Source organism: Phyllobates terribilis, unplaced genomic scaffold (assembly GCF_046119375.1).
Source record: "Phyllobates terribilis strain yellow unplaced genomic scaffold, ASM4611937v1 Scaffold_8__6_contigs__length_399053987, whole genome shotgun sequence".
Lineage (NCBI taxonomy): Eukaryota > Metazoa > Chordata > Amphibia > Anura > Dendrobatidae > Phyllobates > Phyllobates terribilis.
Genome location: NW_027362768.1, coordinates 128,119,206 through 128,145,912, shown reverse-complemented (window position 1 = coordinate 128,145,912; position 26,707 = coordinate 128,119,206). Strand labels below are relative to the sequence as shown.

The 26,707-nt window shown below is 45.8% G+C and overlaps 1 protein-coding gene across 2 annotated transcripts in view; it reads left to right on the top strand.

The window, feature by feature from the left end:
- The window catches only part of ACBD6 (acyl-CoA binding domain containing 6), a 107,283-nt gene that overhangs the window by 52,524 nt on the left and 28,052 nt on the right, over positions 1 to 26,707 (top strand). For both annotated transcript variants that reach the window (XM_073643282.1, XM_073643283.1), the window contains exon 6: positions 11,533 to 11,622. In XM_073643282.1, the coding sequence (XP_073499383.1) occupies positions 11,533 to 11,622 (90 nt within the window). The remainder of the gene's footprint in view (positions 1 to 11,532; positions 11,623 to 26,707) is intronic.

The window sequence follows — 26,707 nt, the reverse complement described above, 5'->3', positions numbered from 1 at the left end:
CCCGCATCCCTCTTCCTGGTATGTATGGCATCCCGCATCCATCTTCCTGGTATGTATGGCATCCCGCATCCATCTTCCTGGTATGTATGGCATCCCTCTTCCTGGTATGTATGGCATCCCTCTTCCTGGTATGTATGGCATCCCTCTTCCTGGTATGTATGGCATCCCTCTTCCTGGTATGTATGGCATCCCTCTTCCTGGTATGTATGGCATCCCTCTTCCTGGTATGTATGGCATCCCTCTTCCTGGTATGTATGGCATCCCTCTTCCTGGTATGTATGACATCCCTCTTCCTGGTATGTATGACATCCCTCTTCCTGGTATGTATGACATCCCTCTCCCTGGTATGTATGGCACCCTTCATCCCTCTTCCTGGTATGTATGGCATCCCTCTTCCTGGTATGTATGGCATCCCTCTTCCTGGTATGTATGGCATCCCTCTTCCTGGTATGTATGGCATCCCTCTTCCTGGTATGTATGGCATCCCTCTTCCTGGTATGTATGGCATCCCTCTTCCTGGTATGTATGGCATCCCTCTTCCTGGTATGTATGGCATCCCTCTTCCTGGTATGTATGGCATCCCTCTTCCTGGTATGTATGGCATCCCTCTTCCTGGTATGTATGGCATCCCTCTTCCTGGTATGTATGGCATCCCTCTTCCTGGTATGTATGGCATCCCTCTTCCTGGTATGTATGGCATCCCTCTTCCTGGTATGTATGGCATCCCTCTTCCTGGTATGTATGGCATCCCTCTTCCTGGTATGTATGGCATCCCTCTTCCTGGTATGTATGGCATCCCTCTTCCTGGTATGTATGGCATCCCTCTTCCTGGTATGTATGACATCCCTCTCCCTGGTATGTATGGCACCCTTCATCCCTCTCCCTGGTATGTATGGCACCCTTCATCCCTCTCCCTGGTATGTATGGCACCCTTCATCCCTCTTCCTGGTATGTATGGCACCCTTCATCCCTCTTCCTGGTATGTATGGCATCCCTCTTCCTGGTATGTATGGCATCCCTCATCCATCTTCCTGGTATGTATGGCATCCCGCATCCATCTTCCTGGCATGTATGGCATCCCGCATCCATCTTCCTGGCATGTATGGCATCCCGCATCCCTCTTCCTGGTATGTATGGCATCCCTCTTCCTGGTATGTATGGCATCCCTCTTCATGGTATGTATGGCATCCCTCATCCATCTTCCTGGTATGTATGGCATCCCTCTTCCTGGTATGTATGACATCCCTCTCCCTGGTATGTATGGCACCCTTCATCCCTCTTCCTGGTATGTATGGCATCCCTCTTCCTGGTATGTATGGCATCCCTCTTCCTGGTATGTATGGCATCCCTCTTCCTGGTATGTATGGCATCCCTCTTCCTGGTATGTATGGCATCCCTCATCCATCTTCCTGGTATGTATGACATCCCTCTTCCTGGTATGTATGACATCCCTCTCCCTGGTATGTATGGCACCCTTCATCCCTCTCCCTGGTATGTATGGCACCCTTCATCCCTCTTCCTGGTATGTATGGCACCCTTCATCCCTCTTCCTGGTATGTATGGCATCCCTCTTCCTGGTATGTATGGCATCCCTCTTCCTGGTATGTATGGCATCCCTCTTCCTGGTATGTATGGCATCCCTCTTCCTGGTATGTATGGCATCCCTCTTCCTGGTATGTATGGCATCCCTCTTCCTGGTATGTATGGCATCCCTCTTCCTGGTATGTATGGCATCCCTCTTCCTGGTATGTATGGCATCCCTCTTCCTGGTATGTATGGCATCCCTCTTCCTGGTATGTATGGCATCCCTCTTCCTGGTATGTATGGCATCCCTCTTCCTGGTATGTATGGCATCCCTCTTCCTGGTATGTATGGCATCCCTCTTCCTGGTATGTATGGCATCCCTCTTCCTGGTATGTATGGCATCCCTCTTCCTGGTATGTATGGCATCCCTCTTCCTGGTATGTATGGCATCCCTCTTCCTGGTATGTATGGCATCCCTCTTCCTGGTATGTATGACATCCCTCTCCCTGGTATGTATGGCACCCTTCATCCCTCTCCCTGGTATGTATGGCACCCTTCATCCCTCTCCCTGGTATGTATGGCACCCTTCATCCCTCTTCCTGGTATGTATGGCACCCTTCATCCCTCTTCCTGGTATGTATGGCATCCCTCTTCCTGGTATGTATGGCATCCCTCTTCCTGGTATGTATGGCATCCCTCTTCCTGGTATGTATGGCATCCCTCTTCCTGGTATGTATGGCATCCCTCTTCATGGTATGTATGGCATCCCTCTTCCTGGTATGTATGGCATCCCTCTTCCTGGTATGTATGGCATCCCTCTTCATGGTATGTATGGCATCCCTCTTCATGGTATGTATGGCATCCCTCTTCATGGTATGTATGGCATCCCTCTTCATGGTATGTATGGCACCCCTCATCCTGGTATGTATGGCATCCCTCTTCCTGGTATGTATGGCATCCCTCTTCCTGGTATGTATGGCATCCCTCTTCCTGGTATGTATGGCATCCCTCTTCATGGTATGTATGGCATCCCTCTTCATGGTATGTATGGCACCCCTCATCCCTCTTACTGGTATGTATGGCACCCTTCATCCCTCATCCTGGTATGTATGGCACCCTTCATCCCTCATCCTGGTATGTATGGCACCCTTCATCCCTCATCCTGGTATGTATGGCACCCTTCATCCCTCATCCTGGTATGTATGGCACCCTTCATCCCTCATCCTGGTATGTATGGCCCCCCTCATCCTGGTATGTATGGCATCCCTCATCCATCTTCCTGGCATGTATGGCATCCCGCATCCATCTTCCTGGCATGTATGACATCCCGCATCCCTCTTCCTGGTATGTATGGCATCCCTCTTCCTGGTATGTATGGCATCCCTCTTCATGGTATGTATGGCATCCCTCTTCATGGTATGTATGGCATCCCTCTTCATGGTATGTATGGCACCCCTCATCCCTCTTACTGGTATGTATGGCACCCTTCATCCCTCTTACTGGTATGTATGGCACCCTTCATCCCTCATCCTGGTATGTATGGCACCCTTCATCCCTCATCCTGGTATGTATGGCACCCTTCATCCCTCATCCTGGTATGTATGGCACCCTTCATCCCTCATCCTGGTATGTATGGCACCCTTCATCCCTCATCCTGGTATGTATGGCACCCTTCATCCCTCATCCTGGTATGTATGGCCCCCCTCATCCTGGTATGTATGGCATCCCTCATCCATCTTCCTGGCATGTATGGCATCCCGCATCCATCTTCCTGGCATGTATGGCATCCCGCATCCCTCTTCCTGGTATGTATGGCATCCCTCTTCCTGGTATGTATGGCATCCCTCTTCATGGTATGTATGGCATCCCTCTTCATGGTATGTATGGCATCCCTCTTCATGGTATGTATGGCATCCCTCTTCATGGTATGTATGGCACCCCTCATCCTGGTATGTATGGCATCCCTCTTCCTGGTATGTATGGCATCCCTCTTCATGGTATGTATGGCATCCCTCTTCATGGTATGTATGGCACCCCTCATCCCTCTTACTGGTATGTATGGCACCCTTCATCCCTCATCCTGGTATGTATGGCACCCTTCATCCCTCATCCTGGTATGTATGGCACCCTTCATCCCTCATCCTGGTATGTATGGCACCCTTCATCCCTCATCCTGGTATGTATGGCACCCTTCATCCCTCATCCTGGTATGTATGGCACCCTTCATCCCTCATCCTGGTATGTATGGCCCCCCTCATCCTGGTATGTATGGCATCCCTCATCCCTCTTCCTGGTATGTATGGCATCCCGCATCCATCTTCCTGGTATGTATGGCATCCCTCTTCCTGGTATGTATGGCATCCCTCTTCCTGGTATGTATGGCATCCCTCTTCCTGGTATGTATGGCACCCCTCATCCCTCTTACTGGTATGTATGGCACCCTTCATCCCTCTTACTGGTATGTATGGCACCCCTCATCCCTCTTACTGGTATGTATGGCACCCCTCATCCCTCTTCCTGGTATGTATGGCACCCCTCTTCCTGGTATGTATGGCACCCCTCTTCCTGGTATGTATGGCACCCTTCATACCTCTTCCTAGTATGTATGGCACCCTTCATCCCTCATTCTGGTATCCTTGGCACCCCTCCATCCTGCTATGCTTGGCACCCCTTGATCCCCATCACGCTGCACACAAAAAAAATAGACAATTATGCTCACCACCTCTCTCCTCCAGCGCTACATCCTGCTATGCTGCCAACAGGGATGTCACTGTGTGAGCCGCTCATGGCGTAACTATCATGCGCCCTCACCCTGTGAGATGCTGTGCCTTAATATTCACTGCTCCCCGCGCCAGGACTGTGTGCGTGGGGAGCAGTGACCATTCATTCTCCTTAATAGCGCACACACTGTAGCCGCAGCGCGGCTCCTGTTGCAGCCGGCGGTCACGTGTGCCCATTATTAAAGACCATGAATATTCACTACAGCCCACTCCCATTGATGTTCATGGTCTTTAATAGCGGGCACACGTGACCACCGGCCACAGCAGGAGCCGCGCTGCGACTACAGTGTGCGTGCTATTAAGGAGAATGAATGGTCACTGCTCCCCACACACACAGTCCCGGCGTGGGGAGCAGTGACTATTCCGGAACAGCATCTCACAGTGTGAGGGTGCATGGCAGTAACGCCATGCACGGCTCACACAGTGAGATCCCTGTCGGTAGCAGAGCGGGACGCAGCTTTGGAGGAGAGAGGAGGTGAGCATAATTGTTTATTTTTTGTGTGCAGCATGATGGGGATCAGGGGGTGCCAAGAATACCAGGTTGAGGGGTGCAAGCATACCAGCAAGAGGCATGAGGGGTGCCAAGCATACCAGGAAGAGGGATGAGGTGTGCCATACATACCAGGATGAGAGGTGCCATACATACCAGGAGCTGCGCTGCAGGTACAGGAAAATGAATATTCACTGCTCCCCACGCTCATGGACGCCGCTGCTGCTCCCCCCACAACCCCAACCACCCACAGCCACAGTGTATATATACACTGCTCAAAAAAATAAAGGGAACACTCAAATAACACATCCTAGATTTGAATGAATGAAATATTCTCATTGAATACTTTGTTCTGTACAAAGTTGAATGTGCTGACCATAAAATCACACAAAAATAATCAATGGAAATCAAATTTATTAACCAATGGAGGGCTGGATTTGGAGTCACCCCCAAAATTAAAGTGGAAAAACACACTACAGGCTGATCCAACTTTGATGTAATGTCCTTAAAACAAGTCAAAATGAGGCTCCGTATTGTGTGTGGCCTCCACGTGCCTGTATGACCTCCCTACAATGCCTGGGCATGCTCCTGATGAGGTTGCGGATGGTCTCCTGTGGGATCTCCTCCCAGACCTGGACCAAAGCATCCGCCAACTCCTGGACAGTCTGTGGTGCAACGTGACGTTAGTGGATGGAGCGAGACATGATGTCCCAGATGTGCTCAATCAGATTCAGGTCTGGGGAACGGGCGGGCCAGTCCATAGCTTCAATGCCTTCATCTTGCAGGAACTGCTGACACACTCCAGCCACATGAGGAACCCAGGGCCAACCGCACCAGCATATGGTCTCACGAGGGGTCTGAAGATCTCATCTCTGTACCTAATGGCAGTCAGGCTACCTCTGGCGAGCACATGGAGGGCTGTGCGGCCCTCCAAAGAAATGCCACCCCACACCATTACTGACCCACTACCAAACCGGTCATGCTGAAGGATGTTGCAGGCAGCAGATCGCTCTCCACGGCGTCTCCAGACTCTGTCACGTCTGTCATGTGCTCAGTGTGACCCTGCTTTCATCTGTGAAGAGCACAGGGCAACAGTGACGACTTTGCTAATCCTGGTGTTCGGTGGCAAATGACAAGCGTCCTGCACAGTGTTGGGCTGTGAGCACTACTCCCATCTGTGGACTTCTGGCCCTCATACCACCCTCATGGAGTCGGTTTCTAACTGTTTGTGCAGACACATGCACATTTGTGGTCAGCTGGAGGTCATTTTGCAGGGATCTGGCAGTGCTCCTCCTGTTCCTCCTTGCACAAAGGCGGATGTAGCAGTCCTGCTGCGGGGTTGTTGCCCTCCTACGGCCCCCTCCACGTCTCCTGGTGTACTGGCCTGTCTCGTGGTAGCGCCTCCAGCCTCTGAACACTACGCTGACAGACACAGCAAACCTTCTTGCCACAGCTCGCATTAATGTGCCATCCTGGATGAGCTGCACTACCTGAGCAACTTCTGTGGGTTGTAGAGTCCGTCTCATGCTACCACGAGTGTGAAAGCACAACCAACATTCAAAAGTGACCAAAACATCAGCCAGAAAGCATTGGTACTGAGATGTGGTCTGTGGTCCCCACCTGCAGAACCACTCCTTTATTGAGGGTGTCTTGATAACTGCCAATAATTTCCATCTATTGTCTATTCCATTTGCACAACAGCATGTGAAATTGATTGTCAATCAGTGTTGTTTCCTAAGTGAACAGTTTGATTTCACAGAAGTTTGATTTACTTGGAGTTATATTCTGTTGTTTAAGTGTTCCCTTTATTTTTTTGAGGTGTGTGTGTGTATGTATATATATATATCTATCTATCTATATCTATCTATATCTATATCGGACTATAAGACGCACCCCCCCCCCCACTTTCCTCCAAAATTTTGGAGGAAAAAAGTGCGTCTTATAATCCGAAAAATACAATATGTATGTTATTTTTCTTGTGTACATATTGTATAATTTGTCTTGTTACTATTAATAATTGTGCTTCAGTCTCTGAGCGACATGTTGATCTTTCTCTTTTCTGATGCTTTCTTCTCCCCCTAATCAGTCATTTACAGTCCATAGACTATGGAATCTGACTTTCCATATCCATCTGTATGAATGTCCCGTCCGGCCGCCCGCCACATGTTTTCTCATCTTTGGCCTGCCTGTTTTCCTGTCATCAGTGACTCCTAAATATATTTCCATTGAATAAGGGATGTAATTATCAATTCATAGCCTGAGACGTGGGGAATTATTGTGCATATGGAGGGGTTGCCGTCTTCTATACAGCTCCCTGCATTATGTGCGGTGTGAGCTAGGCTTGGATTTGAGGCCGCCCCTTGTAGCTGCAGATTTTACCTTCAATACATTGGTGGTACGGAGTAATTTTAGAGGAATAATTTTGGCGCTCTCATGCGTGGGATTTGATCTGCCGGTTAATCTAGTTACTGGAAGTTCCCGTGGACTTATAAATGTTGGCTTTTAATTACTTACTAGAATCCCCTTGTTAGATACCTGTGATAGAGGCGATCGTGTGACTGATGGAAAATGCCTGATCAGGACCTCTCATTATTAGGGCTGGGGCCCAGGACTGTCAAAATCTTCACAGTATGGAGGACCGTGTGGGGCCCATTATTTTGTATGGAGGACTATGTGGGGCCCATTATTTTGTATGGAGGACTATGTGGGGCCCATTATTTTGTATGGAGGACTATGTGGGGCCCATTATTTTGTATGGAGGACTATGTGGGGCCCATTATTTTGTATGGAGGACTATGTGGGGCCCATTATTTTGTATGGAGGACTATGTGGGGCCCATTATTTTGTATGGAGGACTATGTGGGGCCCATTATTTTGTATGGAGGACTATGTGGGGCCCATTATTTTGTATGGAGGACTATGTGGGGCCCATTATTTTGTATGGAGGACTATGTGGGGCCCATTATTTTGTATGGAGGACTATGTGGGGCCCATTATTTTGTATGGAGGACTATGTGGGGCCCATTATTTTGTATGGAGGACTATGTGGGGCCCATTATTTTGTATGGAGGACTATGTGGGGCCCATTATTCTGTATGGAGGACTATGGTTGGCCTATTATACTGTATGGAGGACTATGAGGGGCCCATTATTCTGTATGGAGGACTATGGTTGGCCCATTATACTGTATGGAGGACTATGGTTGGCCCATTATACTGTATGGAGGACTATGGTTGGCCCATTATACTGTATGGAGGACTATGGTTGGCCCATTATACTGTATGGAGGACTATGGTTGGCCCATTATACTGTATGGAGGACTATGGTTGGCCCATTATACTGTATGGAGGACTATGGTTGGCCCATTATACTGTATGGAGGACTATGGTTGGCCCATTATACTGTATGGAGGACTATGGTTGGCCCATTATACTGTATGGAGGACTATGTGGGGCCCATTATACTGTATGGAGGACTATGTGGGGCCCATTATACTGTATGGAGGACTATGGGGGGCCCATTATACTGTATGGAGGACTATGGGGGGCCCATTATACTGTATGGAGGACTATGGGGGGCCCATTATACTGTATGGAGGACTATGGGGGGCCCATTATACTGTATGGAGGACTATGGGGGGCCCATTATACTGTATGGAGGACTATGGGGGGCCCATTATACTGTATGGAGGACTATGGGGGGCCCATTATACTGTATGGAGGACTATGGGGGGCCCATTATACTGTATGGAGGACTATGGGGGGCCCATTATACTGTATGGAGGACTATGGGGGGCCCATTATACTGTATGGAGGACTATGGGGGGCCCATTATACTGTATGGAGGACTATGGGGGGCCCATTATACTGTATGGAGGACTATGGGGGGCCCATTATACTGTATGGAGGACTATGGGGGGCCCATTATACTGTATGGAGGACTATGGGGGGCCCATTATACTGTATGGAGGACTATGGGGGGCCCATTATACTGTATGGAGGACTATGGGGGGCCCATTATACTGTATGGAGGACTATGGGGGGCCCATTATACTGTATGGAGGACTATGGGGGGCCCATTATACTGTATGGAGGACTATGGGGGGCCCATTATACTGTATGGAGGACTATGGGGGGCCCATTATACTGTATGGAGGACTATGGGGGGCCCATTATACTGTATGGAGGACTATGGGGGGCCCATTATACTGTATGGAGGACTATGGGGGGCCCATTATACTGTATGGAGGACTATGGGGGGCCCATTATACTGTATGGAGGACTATGGGGGGGCCCATTATACTGTATGGAGGACTATGGGGGGGCCCATTATACTGTATGGAGGACTATGGGGGGGCCCATTATACTGTATGGAGGACTATGGGGGGGCCCATTATACTGTATGGAGGACTATGGGGGGGCCCATTATACTGTATGGAGGACTATGGGGGGGCCCATTATACTGTATGGAGGACTATGGGGGGGGCCCATTATACTGTATGGAGGACTATGGGGGGGCCCATTATACTGTATGGAGGACTATGGGGGGGCCCATTATACTGTATGGAGGACTATGGGGGGGCCCATTATACTGTATGGAGGACTATGGGGGGGCCCATTATACTGTATGGAGGACTATGGGGGGCCCATTATACTGTATGGAGGACTATGGGGGGCCCATTATTCTGTATGGAGGACTATGGGGGGCCCATTATTCTGTATGGAGGACTATGGGGGGCCCATTATTCTGTATGGAGGACTATGGGGGGCCCATTATTCTGTATGGAGGACTATGGGGGGCCCATTATTCTGTATGGAGGACTATGGGGGGCCCATTATTCTGTATGGAGGACTATGGGGGGCCATTATTCTGTATGGGGGACTATGTGGGGCCCATTATTCTGTATGGAGGACTATGGGGGGCCCATTATTCTGTATGGAGGACTATGGGGGGCCCATTATTCTGTATGGAGGACTATGGGGGGCCCATTATTCTGTATGGAGGACTATGGGGGGCCCATTATTCTGTATGGAGGACTATGGGGGGCCCATTATTCTGTATGGAGGACTATGGGGGGCCCATTATTCTGTATGGAGGACTATGGGGGGCCCATTATTCTGTATGGAGGACTATGGGGGGCCCATTATTCTGTATGGAGGACTATGGGGGGCCCATTATTCTGTATGGAGGACTATGGGGGGCCATTATTCTGTATGGGGGACTATGTGGGGCCCATTATACTCTATACTGGTTGGCCCTTGACTTTCTCCCAAGTTTTTTAAGTTTGGCCCTCTGTATGTTTGAGTTTGACATCCTTGCCTTATAGATATTAATTAAATCTACAGCGGGACGTCCTGTCTGACATACATAACCTAAACAAAGCTGTAAGTTAAGTACTTACATGACAAATCAGGAGAGGTGACAGGTCCACTTTAGAAAGGATAAATTACTGTCCACTCAAGTTGTCAAATGCCACCTCACTAATTACCCCCTTTTTTTATTTTATTTTTTTTTGTTCCAATACATCCATATTTGCCAAAAATCCTGAATTTGTCTGGACAGTTCCCAAATTAGACGGTACTCACTAAAGCCTTGCCCCAAAGTGGGTATTTTGGGGTGGCGTTGTTCCAGTAATGTACCAGGGGTGCACGTTTTGGGGTGTATCTGTTGGTAATTATGTTGCAACTAAAATAAAAAGTAAAGCAAGTTTGCAAATAGCCTTGAAAGAAAAAAGATTAATTATTTTGTGACTGCAGCTCCTAAGGCTTACAGCTCATTTTGACATTCACTTCTCTCCTGTTCCTTACTAAACGTGTACATTAAAGCGGGTCAGTCATCAGTTTTTCTACTACAAATTGCATATATTATTAAATATGTATTTCTCTGACCTGATGAGGCTGACATGCTTACATCTGTCAGAATGACTGTAAAATCCATTTGTAATGTTTTTAACTTTAAAGGGGTATTCACATCTCCCAAGATCCTATCCCAATATGTAGTAGGTGTAATAAAAATAATATTAGCAAATACTATTAGAAATGTAGTATAGGTTTTCTGATTCGCTATATCTCTTTCCTCATGTGCAGGCATTGCAAGACCTTAGGTATCCATGGTTACGACCACTGATATAGTGATAGCTGTTAGTAGTCGTAACCATGGATACCTAAGGTCCTGCAATGCCTGCACGTGAGGAAAGAGACATGGCGAATCCGAAAAACTATACTACATTTGTAATAGTATTTGCTAATATTATTATTATTACACCTACTACATATTGGGATAGGCTCTTGGAGATGGGAATACCACTTTAATCTCTGCCCACCTAGCTTGTTTGACACCTTTTCAATGTTCCTCCTCTCTGCTGGTGCTGAGATCTCACAATGCTCAGTACAAGCTGCAGCTATCGTGCTGGGTGGGCAGAGACTGAATACATCTAAACTCATGAGCGCTCTCACTATTGAGCTGGGCTGATAAAATACTCACTTTCATATCAGGATTTTTACAGCCATATTTATGGATTTTCAAAGTAAATGCAACCCCCTCATCAGGTCTAAGAAATCAGCTCAATAGTGTTTCGAGTCTGTAACTAGTGACAGATCCACTTTAGTAGTTGGGGACTGATGGAAGGGAGTTTGGCTCCGACTGCACAGTGTTTGTTTGTAGTCTGTTACCTTGGAAACACAATAACTTAATGCATAAAAGGTTCAGAGATTTAATTAATCTCTCTCTTGTTTGCAGGGTCGGAGCCTCCTGCACTGGGCGTGTGATCGGGGGCGCACTGAGATGGTGTCCATTCTTCTGTTTCATAACGCTCATATAAATATGCAGGTAAGGACTTTATCAATAACCTAAAGCAATGGAGATACTGTGATCCCCATGAGTCTATATGTCTACCCATAAATATGTTATTGTTCTGTTTTTGCCATTTTTATGTCATTTTCATAAGACCAAACATTGGATAATCCGCCTGCTGTCTGGCCTGTGGATGTAGGAGAACCGGAATATCCCTACGGTCATGTGTTGGTAGTTAAGTGGTAGACATTTTCTAACCTAGTTTATAAACCAAATACAAATCCTACACAAAAATCGGAGTAATCAGCCAGAGTATCAGAAACAAATCTTTATTGAATACAATAACCACATACATGACATAATAGAATGATAAAAAAAAATGATGAAGCTGATGAGAAACGCGCATCAGGGGTGGTTCTTGGTGTAGGGTTTGTATGTAGTTTTGGAGTGCCCTATATTGACCCTTTTTGATCACTTGTCTTTATAAACCATGCTGCTTTTATTGGTATATAACATAAACGCACTATAAACTGAGATATTACTGTTAATTGACACTCGGTAAAAGCACCCGGTGTCCACGCAGAACATATCCATGGAATCTGAAATATTCCCAAAGAGTATCCCTAAACGACATGAGAGAACCTTCTGGCTGAGTCCTTAATGTTCCTGTAGACTCCTATAAGTGCCCTATAAGGGTGCATTCACCCTGATTTATTGCCGAAATTACTGCGAGTGAAAATAAGTTCTACACATGTGAATGGGGATCTTTTGGTGACAAGCAAATAGATTTTAGATGAATTGGACATTCTTATAAATGTCTGCAGCAAATCTTCCGCTTGTGAATTTATCCTTTACGGCTCCATACAAAACAGAGCACTAAAGGGGTTTTCTCCGAATTATTAATGGTTAATATTACAAAATGCTTCCAGAAGCAAGCAACATGTTATTGAAAATCCTCTCCATTCTCACACACAGAGGGATTTTTAATCTTATTCGTTACTGCTTTGTGCCTAAGCTACCGGCCCATTGCTGCAGTCTATCAGCAGTGGTCGGTATGCAAGGAAGGGAGCCCAGCTCTTACAAGCGCTCTGTTTTAGAGTTTGTAAAATGCTGCTCTGCTGGATCCGGTCAATCTCAGTGCCGTCGCCCTTTAATCCTAACGACTATTTAAAGGATATGGATCCTACAGGGGGCAATTATTTATTTTTTTTACTTTAAGGCACAGATTTCTGCTTAAAAATTATTTTAAAAATGTTGCACAGTTTGGCTTTTAAAGGCTTTGTTTCCTTGCTTATTGACTGCAGAATGAGTTGACTAAGGATCCATCAGTGAGTTAGTTCTGATGGGGAGTTTTATCTGCCTCTTAGACCAAGTTCCCAGGATGAGGTTTTGATGTTGCAGCATTTCTGCATCTATTTTTCACTTATGTTTTTTTCATTGCTTGTTTTTCTTTTTTTTTTTCTTTTTTTTTTTTAACATTGCATTTTTTCAGGTGCAATTTTTGTCTCCTTTTTGATATGTCAAGTTTTAAATAAAGTTGCTTTGTTTTGGAAACTTCCTGCTACTTAGCTTTGATAAAACTTTATTGATACTGCCATGTCCGGATTACATGCGTTTTCAGTGCTTTTCCACTTATGAAACACAATGTAAGGCTATGTGCCCATGATGCAGAAATGCTCAGGATTTTTTCCTGAGCGTTTCTGCATCTCCCTGGCAGAAAAAAAACGCATGTGGATTGACAAGCACTTTCCAAGCGATTTTAGCATCACTTGGAAAGTGCTTGACAACTCGGTCACACTATATAAATCCATGCAAACGGCATATGTAGTGTGACCCGAGAGAATGTCAAAAAATAAAAAATAAACCTATGCTTACCTTCTGATGGCCCCTGCAGTCTTGCTGCGCTCCTGTGCTGGCTGCCGGCAGATCGCGGTACGCTGTACTGAAGGACCTGCCGTCACATGACTAAATGACGTCAGCGCAGGTCCTTCAGTCCTGAGCGATCTGTCGGCAGCCAGCACAGGGAATGAGTCCGGGGGCCGTCGGAAAGTGAATATAATCTTAATTTTTTATTTTAATCTTTTTTTTACAGCTTTTAATGGTACCTGGGTCCAGAGGAGAGTCTCCTGCCCTCCACACCCGGGTACCATCCACACATTAGAACGCTCCAATTATGCATGTACAGATGCAGTCTTGTGGAATTGGCACTTTCTAATGCAAGTCAATGGCGGCGAAAACGCAGCGCTTCCGCCAAATAATTGGCAGTGCTGTTTTTTTTTTCCACAATGATAATCCGCAGCGGAAATTTCTGCAGCATGTGCACAGCACATGCAGATTATCATTGGGGAACATGGCAGGCCTTCTACCATGCATTTTTTAAGCGTTTCTGCAGCGTTTTTGCCGCTGCGGAAACGCTTAAAAAACGCATCGTGGGCACACAGCCTAAATGCATTTGAGTTTTTTTACCTGTGGAATTTCTTCATCTCGATCAAGTCTATGGGCAAAATCCGCAAACAAAACGCATCTGTAGCGCAAGATAAATTGACACTTTGCGGATTTAAAAAACGCCCCAAGGGAAAAAAAACAAAACGAAGTGGGCAAGAGACTTCTATAAATTCTGTACACATTTCTGATACTGTAAAACGCTGCATTTTTAACGCAGCATAAATACATAGGGGAAAAAGCACCAAATACGGTGGCTCAGTGGGTAGCACTGCAGCCTTATAACGCTGGGGTCCTGGCTTCAAATCCCACCAAGGACAACATCTGCAAGTAGTTTGTATGTTCTCCCCGTGTTTGCATGGGTATCCTCCAGTTTCCTCCCACACTCCAAAGACATACTGATAGGGAATGTAGATTGTGAGCCCCAATGGGGACAGTGCCGATTATGTCTATGCAGTGCTATATAAGGGAGTAAAATAAATAAATAAATACCCATCATGGGAACTCATTCTTACTAAGCTTTTCAGCTGATTTATGACCACAGGCCACATCAAAAGAGAGATGATCTTTCATGTGCTCTTAAATCAGCTGTGAGAACTTCAGAAAAAGACATGAGAGTTTCAAACTCCCTACCAGAATGAGCTCGCTGACAGATTCTCAGTTAACTCCGCCAGCAATGAGCAAGAAAACAGTTTTAAAAATGAAATTGTGTAAAATTTGTAATGCAAAAATTATTTTAGCCCACGATACATGCATTTAAGTAAGATAAAAAAAATATATATATAGTGTATAGAGATATCCCCCAAAAGTGTCAATATCCTTTGTATACAGCCATATGCATGAGGTCTAATATTCTTGTTTGCAGAGCTATTGTATTTTTCTATATTTTTTTGCAAAAGAGGGGAAAAAAAACATTTTTGACTTGGAAAATGTTTGTGTTTGGTGACAGCCCCCCAGTATTAGCCATTGGTGTCCTTTGGGCCAGCGGCAAGGTCTGTGGCCTTCCTTATACATGGAAGCTCCAATGTCCATGTGTTTTTTTTATTATTTAGTATTTGATATAAATAAAGTTCTCTGAGCATTATTCCGAGCCGAGGGTCCATACAAGTAAATTCACTTAGCCTATTGATCGGGTGCTGTGCCGGTGGTGGGATCCAGGTGGTAGGTACAGGGGATCTGATTAGTAACGGCACTGTGCTGGCTAAGGGATTCTTATCGTTTTTAGTCCAAGTCCTAAGTGCTTTGTTCTGTTTCATCACTGCTCCTCTCTGGACCCTTTTCCATCAGAAGTTACTTTTTTTTGGGGGGGGGAGGGGATGGGGATAACTGAATTCAGAGGTCACCCCCACATTCAGTAACTTGCAGGGAACTCCTCATATGAAGGCAGTGTTGGTACAAGTGGTTATAAATGAATCACTTGGAGGGGGAGGAATGAAATAAGCGGCCGGGTGGGGGTCTTTTTTTTTTTTTTTAAAGCTTTCAGAGGAAGACAATCCAGAGATAATAAATAGCAGAGTGAGCGTCTCCACGGGGAGAGATTCTCACAAACAACATTATTATTGAGCGCTCAATCCATTGCCAGATCCATCTCATTACTGACAACAACCTGCAGTCGAGACGTTCTTACGTCTTTTCCTGCTGCAGGACGGAGCTGTGCTTCTTATACCCAGGACCGGATCCACATTTCAGCATTTGCTAAAAATCAAGATTTTTTTTTTTTTAAATTGCAATTTTAATGTAAAGTTTGTGTACATTTATCCCAGGCCTTGCAAAAAAAAAAAGACCATTTTTTTCATCCATTTGATCTGTTTTCCATCCTTTTACGTTCTATGTGTCTGCTTTTTTACCATCTGGGTCATCTTTTTTTCTGGTATGCTAAAAATCTATGTGCTGTCTTAAAAACTACTTGAGCATATTGTTAAAATGGACATACATTGAATATAGCGTACCCCAAGGTCTCGGATGATCAGCGTTTAATCACTAGAAGTCATACCACAGGACAAAAAAACATTGATGTCAATGGGAATTTGCATAAAACCTTGCGCTCTTTTGGTTTTGGAAATTGGAGGTGGTCCAAGCTTATGGTCCCCTTTTAGATCTTCAAACATATTTCTGACAAACATCAAAAAAATATTTCCTCTTTTAAAAATAATTTCCCTCTAAGTCTAAGTTCACATTGCGCTTTGGCCTACTGTCAGTGGCTCCGCCGGGGCTTACAACTGAAGCGCTGGAAAACGGGATATGGACTTTTGCATTGACGTGGCCAATGGCTTTAATGTTGCTGACGAAGTCACATTGTGCTTTGTCAGATATAATTTTCGGCAGTATCCATTTATGTCAGGAGGGCATCATATAATAAATTAGTTGGACCGCGGAGGCTCTCTCCATTTTTTAAAAATTTGCAGAACGAGGCTTTAAACAGGAAAAGTTGCATATTTTGGTGAAAATATGGCTCAAAAAGAACACTTTTCTCTACAGAAAATTGGCATAAAGGGAATGTGTTCCCAAATGTGACAGCAGCATAATATAAGACGGGACCCTGATTCCAGCAATGTGTCACTTACTGGGCTGCTTGCTGTAGTTTTAATAAAATCACAGTTTTATCAGCAGTAGATTATATCACTAGAGGACTAAGTAATCTGCTGCCAGGTAGTCCTCCATATTTATGAGTTCGGTATAACCCCACCCCCACCACTGATTGGCTGCTTTCTGTCTATGCACAGTGTACACAGAAAGCCGCCAATCAGTGGTGTGGGCGGGGTTATACAGGGCTCAGCATTCAGAGCACTGATAGATCTGCAGCAGAGAAAACAGGGATTGTATCAGAACTGCATCAAGCAGCCGAATAAGTGATACATCGCTGGAATCAGGGTCTCTGCCCCTACATCAGGGGGAATTTATTAATGACTTTAAGGGGATTTCATCCCTGCCATCTAAGTGTATTACACGGGTACAGATACATAATGATGACTGGTTACAAACGCAACTTTAGTGGCCCTAAGGTGCTTCTTCCTAGATTCCCGAAATGTCACACCTCTGAAACTTTGCAGTGTTCCGGATGTAACCTGGCCAGTATAACAATCGCAAAGCCATTGATGCCATCCAAAACCACAAGAAAGCTGGGTTGCTGTCCGTTTGTGCTCTGCAGAAGTCCCCAGCGTGTACCGCGTGTTCTCGGGGTGTTCTTTATCCCCTCCAGTGTTTGTAGCGCACATTTCGGTGGGCCTAGATGTGAATGCAGAGCATAGAGTCTCATCCTCTCTGTAATTTCTCTATGTAGTCTTCTTTCTTGTAGACATTGATGCATTTTGTTCCACTGCGTTGTTATAAATTCCCTCAATTGTTGGTTTCCTCTTAATTCCATGGAAGTTTATAAAAGTGATGTCATGGCGGTTTGGTCAATTGGTATTGGCAGTGAGTGAGTGATGCCACCGGGCCGCTATCAGTCAGGATCCCAGTCTGCTGCACAGATTAGGCCCGGGAGGGGGTAAAGAGGTCTTGGTAACAGTAATGAGCACAGGCAGAGGGAGGCACGAGGTCAGAGCTCCGGCTGTATTGGATTCAGATTCATAAGTTAATTGAGGGCAGAGTCCCCCTCCTAACTGCTCTCACCGCAGATCAATAGCCATAAATATCTCTCCCAAAGGATCCAGCTCCACCGCCCATCTGCACCTTCCCAGCACACATCTACTCGCTGCCCTACAGGTGTACGGCAGGGCACCCCAGTGCATAGAACGGCAGGAGCGTTTGGTGCCGGTGTCTTTACATTAGATCTACATATGCAACTACTAATGTCTGCGCACTGCTTCTTTACTGGAAACCTAACAGCAGGCAAATTTTGTGTAATGTAGCTTTAAGGGCATGCACACAGTGGATTTTCCATACTGTTTTTTTGGGGGGGGTCCAAGAATACCCTGTGTATTAAAGTATCAGATTGGTAATGGGTTTTCTGAAATCTCTTCCATGGGCTGTGGAGAAAATCTGCATCAAAAATTGACCAGCGCTGCAGATTTGCAGGTAGTCGATTTTATGCTTCAGATTTTTCACTGAGGATTTCATCTGCAGTAAATTCCTAGAATTTCTGCAATATCACTAGCAACAAAGCATGCACAGTTTGGTTCCTATTTCACAGCATGTGGACATGCCCTTAATCTGGATGTTGGACAATTTGCACATATTTTAGAAAGCTTCAAAAAGCTTTATTCCCATTTGCAAAAATGCTGCATTTTTTTCCTGTGGGTGTCTGTACTAAAATGTACAACTGCTGATTATTGCGTTCTTGCTGTGCTTTTTTTGTGTGTGTTTTCCCTTTTCATGCATGTATTATGATGACGTGATATGGCCTTTTCTTAATGTGTTGGAGTTTTGGGGGGTTTTTTGCTAATTAATTGCTTTTTTTTTACATGCTTTTTTTAAAATCCACGTAAAAGCCTACAGGGAAAAAAAAAATCCCAGCGGGCAGGAGTTTTCATGAAATTATATCCACTTTCCATGAACTGTTACTGCAATTATGTAATTGTGGTAAAAAAAAGTAAAAATGACAAACGTCTGATTATTATAGTATATATTAAAAGAACAAACTGTTGTAGAAAATGTTACTGGTATGGATTCTGTGCAGAGCCGTATCACAATACCCTAGTCGCCAACCTTCTTAGATTTCACGGGACCCAAAAAGAATGGGGTTTATGTAAAAACTGGGTGGGCTGTTGGGCGTTCCTGGGACGTTTGAGGAGTGGGATTCTTTTGATGGACAGGACTTAAAGGGAATCTGTCAGCGGGTTTTCACTTTCCAAACGATTTACAGTGTGTGAAATAAGTATTGAACACGTCACCAATTTTCAAAGTAAAAATATTTCTAAAGGTGCTGTTGACATGAAATTCTTAACAAATCTCAGTAACAACCTGTACAATCCATACATGCAAAGAAATCAAATCATAGATGTCCCTGAATTTAAGTAATGTGAAGTAATGAGAATGACACAAGGAAAAAGTTTTGAACACGCTTACTTAAATTTATTTAATACTTTGCACAAAAGCCTTTGATGGTGATGACAACTTCAAGACACCTCCTGGAGAAACTAGTCGCATGCATTGCTCAGGTGTGATTTTGTCCCATTCTTCCACACAAACGCTCTTCAAACCCTGATGGTTCTGTGGGCTTTTTTTTATGAACTCTGAGCTTTAGTTCTTTCCATACATTTTCTATTGGCGTCAGGTTCGGTGATCGGCTCGGCCATTCTAGGATCTTTATTTTCTTTCTCTGAAACCAATTGAGAGCTTCCTTGCCTGTGTATTTGGGATCATTGTCTTGTCTAAATGTTCACCCTCGTTTCATCTTCATCATCCTGGTAGACGGTAGCAGATTTTTATCAAGCATATCTTGGTACATTTGTCTATTCATCCTTCCTTCAATTATGCAAAGTTTGCCAGTGCCTTATCCTGAAAAATAGCCTCACACCATGATGCTCCCACCTCCTAACTTCACTGTTGGTATGGTGTTTTTGGGGTGTTCTGCAGTGTCTTTTTGGCCTCCAAACATGGTTTGTATTATGGCATCCAAAGAGTTCAATTTTAGTCTCATCTGACCACATTATATTCTGCCAGTATTTCACAGCCTTGTCTAAATGTTGTAGAGCAAACTTTAAACACACTTGAACATGCTTTTTGTTCAGCAATGAAGTCTTGCATGCATACAGGCCATGGAGGTTTCATGCATTACTTATTGCTTTCTTTGAAACAATTGTACCTGCTGATTCCAGGTCTTTCTGGACAACTTTTCTGATAATTCTCTTCACTCCTCTGTCTATCATGCAGGGAGCACCTGGCCAGTTTATGGTGAAATTATGTTCTTTCCCCTTATGGATTATGACCCCAACAGTGCTCACTGGAACATTTAGTAGTTGAGAAATTCTTCTGTAACCAATGCAATCAGTATGTTTTGCGACAATAAGGTTGTAAAGGTCTTGAAACAGCTCACTGGTTTTACCCAGTCTTGAGATGTTTCTTGTGTGGCACCTTGGTAATGAGACCCTCAATTGAAGCAGCTGATATTATTTTTCACTAAGTGGAAGGATTGCTTTCTAATTACTGATAGATTTCAGCTGGTGTCATGACTTTCCATGGCTTTTTGCATCTCTCTTTCTCAATACACCTTCCACGACAGCATTGGAGGATGTTGTCCACGCCCTATTGGGGGACAGGAACATAGAGAGTTTAAAAGCCTCTCCCCACCGTCAGTCCCCAGTGTTTTCCTGTCCCCCTTGGGGCATGGAGAGATCCTGCAGTGCTGTCGGGCCGACAGGGCAGCGCTGTATTTTTAACTGTGATTGCCGGGCAGTGGTCGGTCGGGGTGCTCCCTCCATGCTGCTCCCTTTTGGGACCATCCTGGCTTCCTGCGCCCCATAGAGGGTAAAGCAAGCCAGGGGATCATTTATGCCAGAGGCCACTCCTGCTCTCCGGCATCTCCTCTTTCCTAGTGGCCTGGGGAGCACGGACGTCGCCGTGCGCATCGGAAGTGACGTCACCGTGGCGGCCTGAGCGTTCCACGCTGAGATGTGTGGTGTGGCACTCGTGAGACGACGGGCGGTTTGGGCGCATGCTCCGAGTGACGTCACTGCGGTCCCATCGCTCTGGTCGGGGCTTTCCATACCAACCCTGGATTGGCCCTTAAGTGACCGGAAAGGGGAGGGGACTGAGGTCCCTTGCTGGGAGGCACGGTTTTTTATTTAAAACCCGCCTGAAGACACCAAAAGGTAAGGCTATTCCCACCATATTCCCACCATGGAAGGTGACAGGTCCAGTACCCCTGCATCTGCAGAGCCCAGCATGCCCTCGGCTACAGTGAGTAGTACCTGGGTGGTCACTATGGGGTTATCTTGGCCTCCTTTTTTAGATAACACTAGATCTCCCCTCCTTCTAGTTACATGGGTTCCCTTCTCTTCCCCTTTCTTAGGAAGACAAGGCCCCCGCTTCTAAGAAGGATAAAGACCAGCCCCGTATATGTGGCATCTGTACAAAAAAAGCTGTCCTCATCCTATATGAAGAAGTTGTGTCAGCCCTGTACGGATAAAATAATTAGAGAAGAAAACCCCTCACTGATCGAGGAGCTCAGATCACTCGTTAAACAGGAGATCCAGGTTGTTAGACAGGAGGTCCAAGCTCCTTTTGCTGCCCTGCCTGTCTATTCCTCCTCCAGGCCCCCCCCCTCCCCCAAGAAGAGGAAAATTCAAGACTTAGATTCAGATGTAGTCTCTATGGACGCTAGTAGCTCAGCCTCTGATGATTTTGAGGAATTGGCATCCGTAGGGCCTGCCAAAAAAGTAGAATCCGGTAGATATTATTTTTCCTCGGACAACTTACAGGAACTACTGGACGTGGTTAGAGGCACTATGGGGCTGGAGGAAGTGGAGGTTCCCTGTTCTGTTCAGGACGAGATGTTTAGGGGCCTTAAATCAAAAAAGCAAACTGGTTTTCCAGTCCATGAGGTAATTAGAGATCTCATCTGACAGGAATCGTCTCACCACCCCTTTGGAATTAAAACATAGGTTTCTGCTAGAGGGTGAAGGATTTGAGTGGGAAGTCCCTAAGGTTGACATCCAGGTGGCTAGAGTAGTGAGGAAAACCTCAGTTCCCTTTGAGGACTCGTCCCAATTAAAGGATCCTTTGGACCGCAAAATGGAAAGCGTCCTTAAAAAATCATGGGAAACCTCCTCTGCCTCTTTCAAAGTCAATATTTCCTCGACTTGTGTGGCCAGATCCCTCTTCAAATGGCTGACCCAACTAGAGGAACATCTGTCTCAGGGCACGTCCAGGGCAGACCTGCTTGACTCCATCCCTCTCCTTCAAAAAGCCACAGGTTTCTTAGCGGACGCCTCGGCTGAGTCAGTCCAGATCGCGGCCAGAGCAGCTGTCCTGTCCAATACTGCTCGCCGTGCACTATGGCTCAAAACATGGAGTGGGGACGTCACCTCTAAAGTTAAGCTCTGTTCCATTCCATTCCAAGGAAAATATGTATTTGGCCCAGCCCTGGATGAAATCCTGGAAAAGGCCTCAGACAGGAAGAAAATCCTTCCCGAACAGAAACGGGCTAAGAAACGTTCCTTTCAGCCTTCCCAAAGTCACCCCTCACAGTATAGAGGAAAGGGAAAATCTGGGCGCTGGAGCTATCCTAAAGGCGGCAAGGGCCGCAACATCCTTGTACCCGAGCAACAACACCAGCAACAGGACAGGCAATGACTTGGTCCGTGTAGGGGGATGTCTCTCTAATTTCTTTCTCCAGTGGTGGACAACATCTTCCTGCCAGTGGATCCTCAATACCATCGAGGAGGGTCTTCTATTGGAATTCGAGAGTCACCCCCCTCAGATCCTGAGGGTCACGTCCCTTCCTTCTCGGGGGGCTCAGGAACTCCTATCGGTCGCCCTAAAAACCTTCTGAATTCGGGAGTGGTGTCTCTGGTCCCCCCTGGCCGGGAGGGGACGGGTCACTACTCAAAAATATTCCTGATACGGAAACCATCAGGGACCCCACGCATCATAATCAACCTGAAGTCCCTAAACCATCACATCAAATACAGACGATTCAAGATGGAGTCTATAAAATCAACTATTCCCCTAATAGGGAAAGACTTTGTCATGGCTACCATAGATTTAAAAGATGCTTACTACCTTGTGCCGATTCATCCGTCCCACAGGAAGTTCCTGCGGTTTGCAGTCCTCAGGGACAATATAACAGTTCACTGGGAGTACAACGTACTCCCCTTCGGCATCTCTTCAGCACCCCGGGTGTTTACGAAGATTATGGCACAAGTCATTGCACTCATCCAGAAACAGGGCGTCTGCATAATTCCATACTTGGACGACATGTTGATTGTCGCTCCTTCAGTGGCAACTCTCAATCTTCACGTCTCTATAACCTTAAAAACCCTTCAGTCATTAGGTTGGGTTCCAAACCTAAAAAAGTCGGAACGCCTCCCTTCATCAAGTAGGAAATTCCTTGGTGTCTTACTGGACTCCAACAAACAGATGTCCTTTCTACCATTGGAGCATCAGACAGCTCTCAGATACAAAATCTCAAATTTCAGACACCAAGAGAATCCAACGTTGAGAGCGACAATGTCTGTATTGGGGTCTATGACAGCTTGTATCCAGTCAGTCTCATGGGCCCAGGCCCACTCAAGGCCCCTCCAGGATCATATCCTAAGATCCTGGAACAGACAAAGGGACTCGCTAAACAAACTGTTCAGGACCCCCGGATAAAAGCCTCTCTTTCTTGGTGGCTAAGCTCCCGAAATCTTCAGAGGGGGATTTCTTGGACGCAGGACCCTCTAATTACAGTGAATACCAACGCCAGTTTACGAGATTGGGGAGCTATGGTGGCCCAGATTCCCTTTCAAGGCAGGTGGAGTCCCGAGATCAATGCCAGATCTTCCAACTTCAGGGAGCTAATGGCCACTCAGATCGGCAGTCAACCTAATCCAATTTTCTCACATCAAGATTCTCTCGGACAACGTGACTACAGTTGCCTTCCTTCGTCATCAAGGAGGTACGAAGGTACACAGCCTAAAACAGATTGCAGGCCAAATATTTTTTTGAGCAGAACAACATCTCCTATCACTTTCAGCAATCCACCCGAAAGGCTCAAACAACGTTCAAGCAGACTTTCTAAGCAGGAAAGATATCTAGCCAGGAGAATGGAGCCTGAATCCTCAGATTTTCCAGTCGCTGGTAGCAAAATGGGGTCTCCCCGAGGTAGATCTCTTTGCCAGTCGCCTCTTCTTTTCATTGGACAGACGAGACAGTGCCATGAATTTGGACGCACTAGCCCATCCCTGGCATTTCAAGCTGGTCTATGCGTTTCCTCCAATACCGCTGATAGCAAGAACTATCCAGAAAGTCAGGTTAGAGAGAGTGGCAACAAATCTGGTGACCCCTCTGTGACCCAAAGGCCTTGGTTTGGGGCCATCACAGAACTCTGCCTAGAGGGTCCGGTGGTACTACTACAGGTCAGCAACCTTCTCTCTCAAGGCCCCCTGTTCCATCCCAATCCTCAGTGGCTAAACCTGGCAGCCTGGTTACTGAAGCCGAGATCTTAAGGTCCAAAGGGCTCTCGGAAGAAGTTAAAAAAAACTCTTCAACAGAGTAGGAAACCAGTAACCAATGCAATATATGGAAAAAATTCCTATCATGGTACGCCCCGGATATTCCTGATACCTCACATCCCAACATTGCTCGAATCCTTGATTTTCTACAGAGTGGATTGGAGTTGGGTCTCAAACCCAGCACTCTTAAGGTGCAGATTTCAGCCCTAAGTTCCATATTCGACCATAATTTGGCCTCTAATAGGTGGATCAAGAGATTCATAACTTCAGCACTCAGACTTCACCCAATTCAGTCTCGGGTCCTATCCTGGGATCTAAATGTGGTACTCAAGGGTTTAACCCTCTCTCCCTTTGAGCCTCTATCCTCTAGCACAATACAGACTCTCTCTCATAAGACTGCCTTCTTAGTAGCCATCACTTCAGCACGGAGAGTAGGAGAACTACAGGCCCTATCAGAGAACCTTACATGAATGTGACCAAAGATAGAATTAAGCTTCGCATGGACCCTTCCTTTCTCCCAAAGGTAGTTACGGATTTCCATCATTCCCAGGAAATCATCCTTCCCTCCTTCTGCCAGAAACCTTCCAATTCAAAGGAAGCAGAATTCCACCTCCTAGATGTCCGCAGAGCTGTCCTTTACTATCTTCAACAAACTGAGTCTTGGAGATCGGATGGGAGCCTATTTATAGAGCACTCAGGGCAGAACAGAGGAAGGAAGGCAGCTAAATCCACTATAGCAAACTGGATCAAAAAGACAATTGGGGAAGCCTATAGCAATCAACAAATGAATCTACCGATTGCCTTAAAGGCTCATTCTACCAGATCCACATCAACTTCATGGGCCGAAAGAGCGGGCGCTTCTACTGAGCAGATTTATAGGGCAGCTACATGGTCTTCCCTTCATACGTTTTCCAAACATTATATATTAGACTTATCATCCACTAGGGATTTAGCCTTTGGTAGGAAAGTCCTACAAGCCATTGTCTCTACCTAATAAAATATCGTTGGTATTCCTCGAACGCTGTCATGGAAGGCTTATTGAGAAAATAGAATTAGTCCTTACCAGTAATTCGGTTTCTAGAAGCCTTCCACGACAGCACGAATTTCCCTCCCTGTGGATTCCATATAACTGTCAGGTAACCATTTTCCAGGTGATCTTGGTAAACACTGGGGATTGACGGTGGGGAGGGGCTTTTAAACTCTCTCTGTTCCTGTCCCCCAATAGGGCGTGGACAACATCCTCCAATGCTGTCGTGGAAAGCTTCTAGAAACCGAATTACCGATAAGGACTAACTCTCTATTTTTTCTTGAAGTGTGCAATACTTTTCCCTGTGTCATTCCTCACTATTACACATAACTTAATTTATGGATATCTATGGTTTGTTTTTTTGCCTGGGTGGATTGAATAGGTTGTTACTGACATCTGGTGAGAATTCCATGTCAATAGGACCTTTAGAAATATATTTACTTATAAAATTGGTGACTCATTCAATGCTTATTTCACCCGCTGGATATATGCATGTAGCTCTTTCAAAGACCTTTACAAGGCCGGTCCCTTCCTCCGTTGCTCAGAAATCAGCTTTTGAATTGATAGGCAAATGAGACTGAAGAGCTATGGTAGATCTGAAGCCTCTGTCACTCCAGCTGTATTCCCTGTCCAGCGCTGCCTTCTCCTACTTGACTAACAGTCTCTATGCTGTGTGATTTCAGGTAAAGAGCCGTCAGTCAAACAGTAGAAGGTAGTGCCGGGCAGGGAATAGAGCTGGAGTGACAGAGGCTTCAGATCTACAAAATTTATCTTCAGCCTATCAATTTAAATGTGGATTTCTCACTATTGGAGGAATGGACTGACCATGTAAAAGTGTCAGACGTGGACAACCCCATAGAATATCATAGGTACGAGGGATAGCACTCGTATGGGAAAATCAGCGGTGTGCACGAGCCCTGATTGTGAGTGATGCCATATCTTCATGTCACCCCCATTCATGTGTGAGGTTTGGGTCCACCGAGCACCACAGCTTCTCCCATTGATGTCACATATAATCCTGCTCCAGTGGTTTTTCCTGGAAGGTTAGATTGTGGATGTGAAGATGTGCAGCCATGTTTTGGGGGTTGCCTTGTGCTTAGGATGAGGTGAAGGACACCCTGGGATTAGTGTGCTCAGACATGTTTCCGTCCCTCTGTGATTGGCAAGGTTACTGCTGAGAGACTGCAGATTTCCCAGCTGATTTGATTAGACCTCCAGCTTTATCCATTCCCCAGCCCCCTCCACCCGGCACCTCCTGATCCTTTTAGCACAGACCCTCACTCCAATAACCATTGCAGCATCTTGTGCTCCCTTTTCAAGCTCAATTCTGACATCTCACAAGGCAGATTAGGAAACTCTCAGAGAGGATTAGCAGGCGATAGCAAAACATGCGCCGTGACACTCCCTTTGAGCCTCTTAAAACCTCTTGCCATTGCTTTTTATATTTCCAAATCCCAGCGGAGGCAGAAACTGGTATTACACATAGTACACAAAAAACTCTACAATTACTCTTCCGGCCTGTGCTGGTTAAATAGACATTTACTCTGCCGTCACG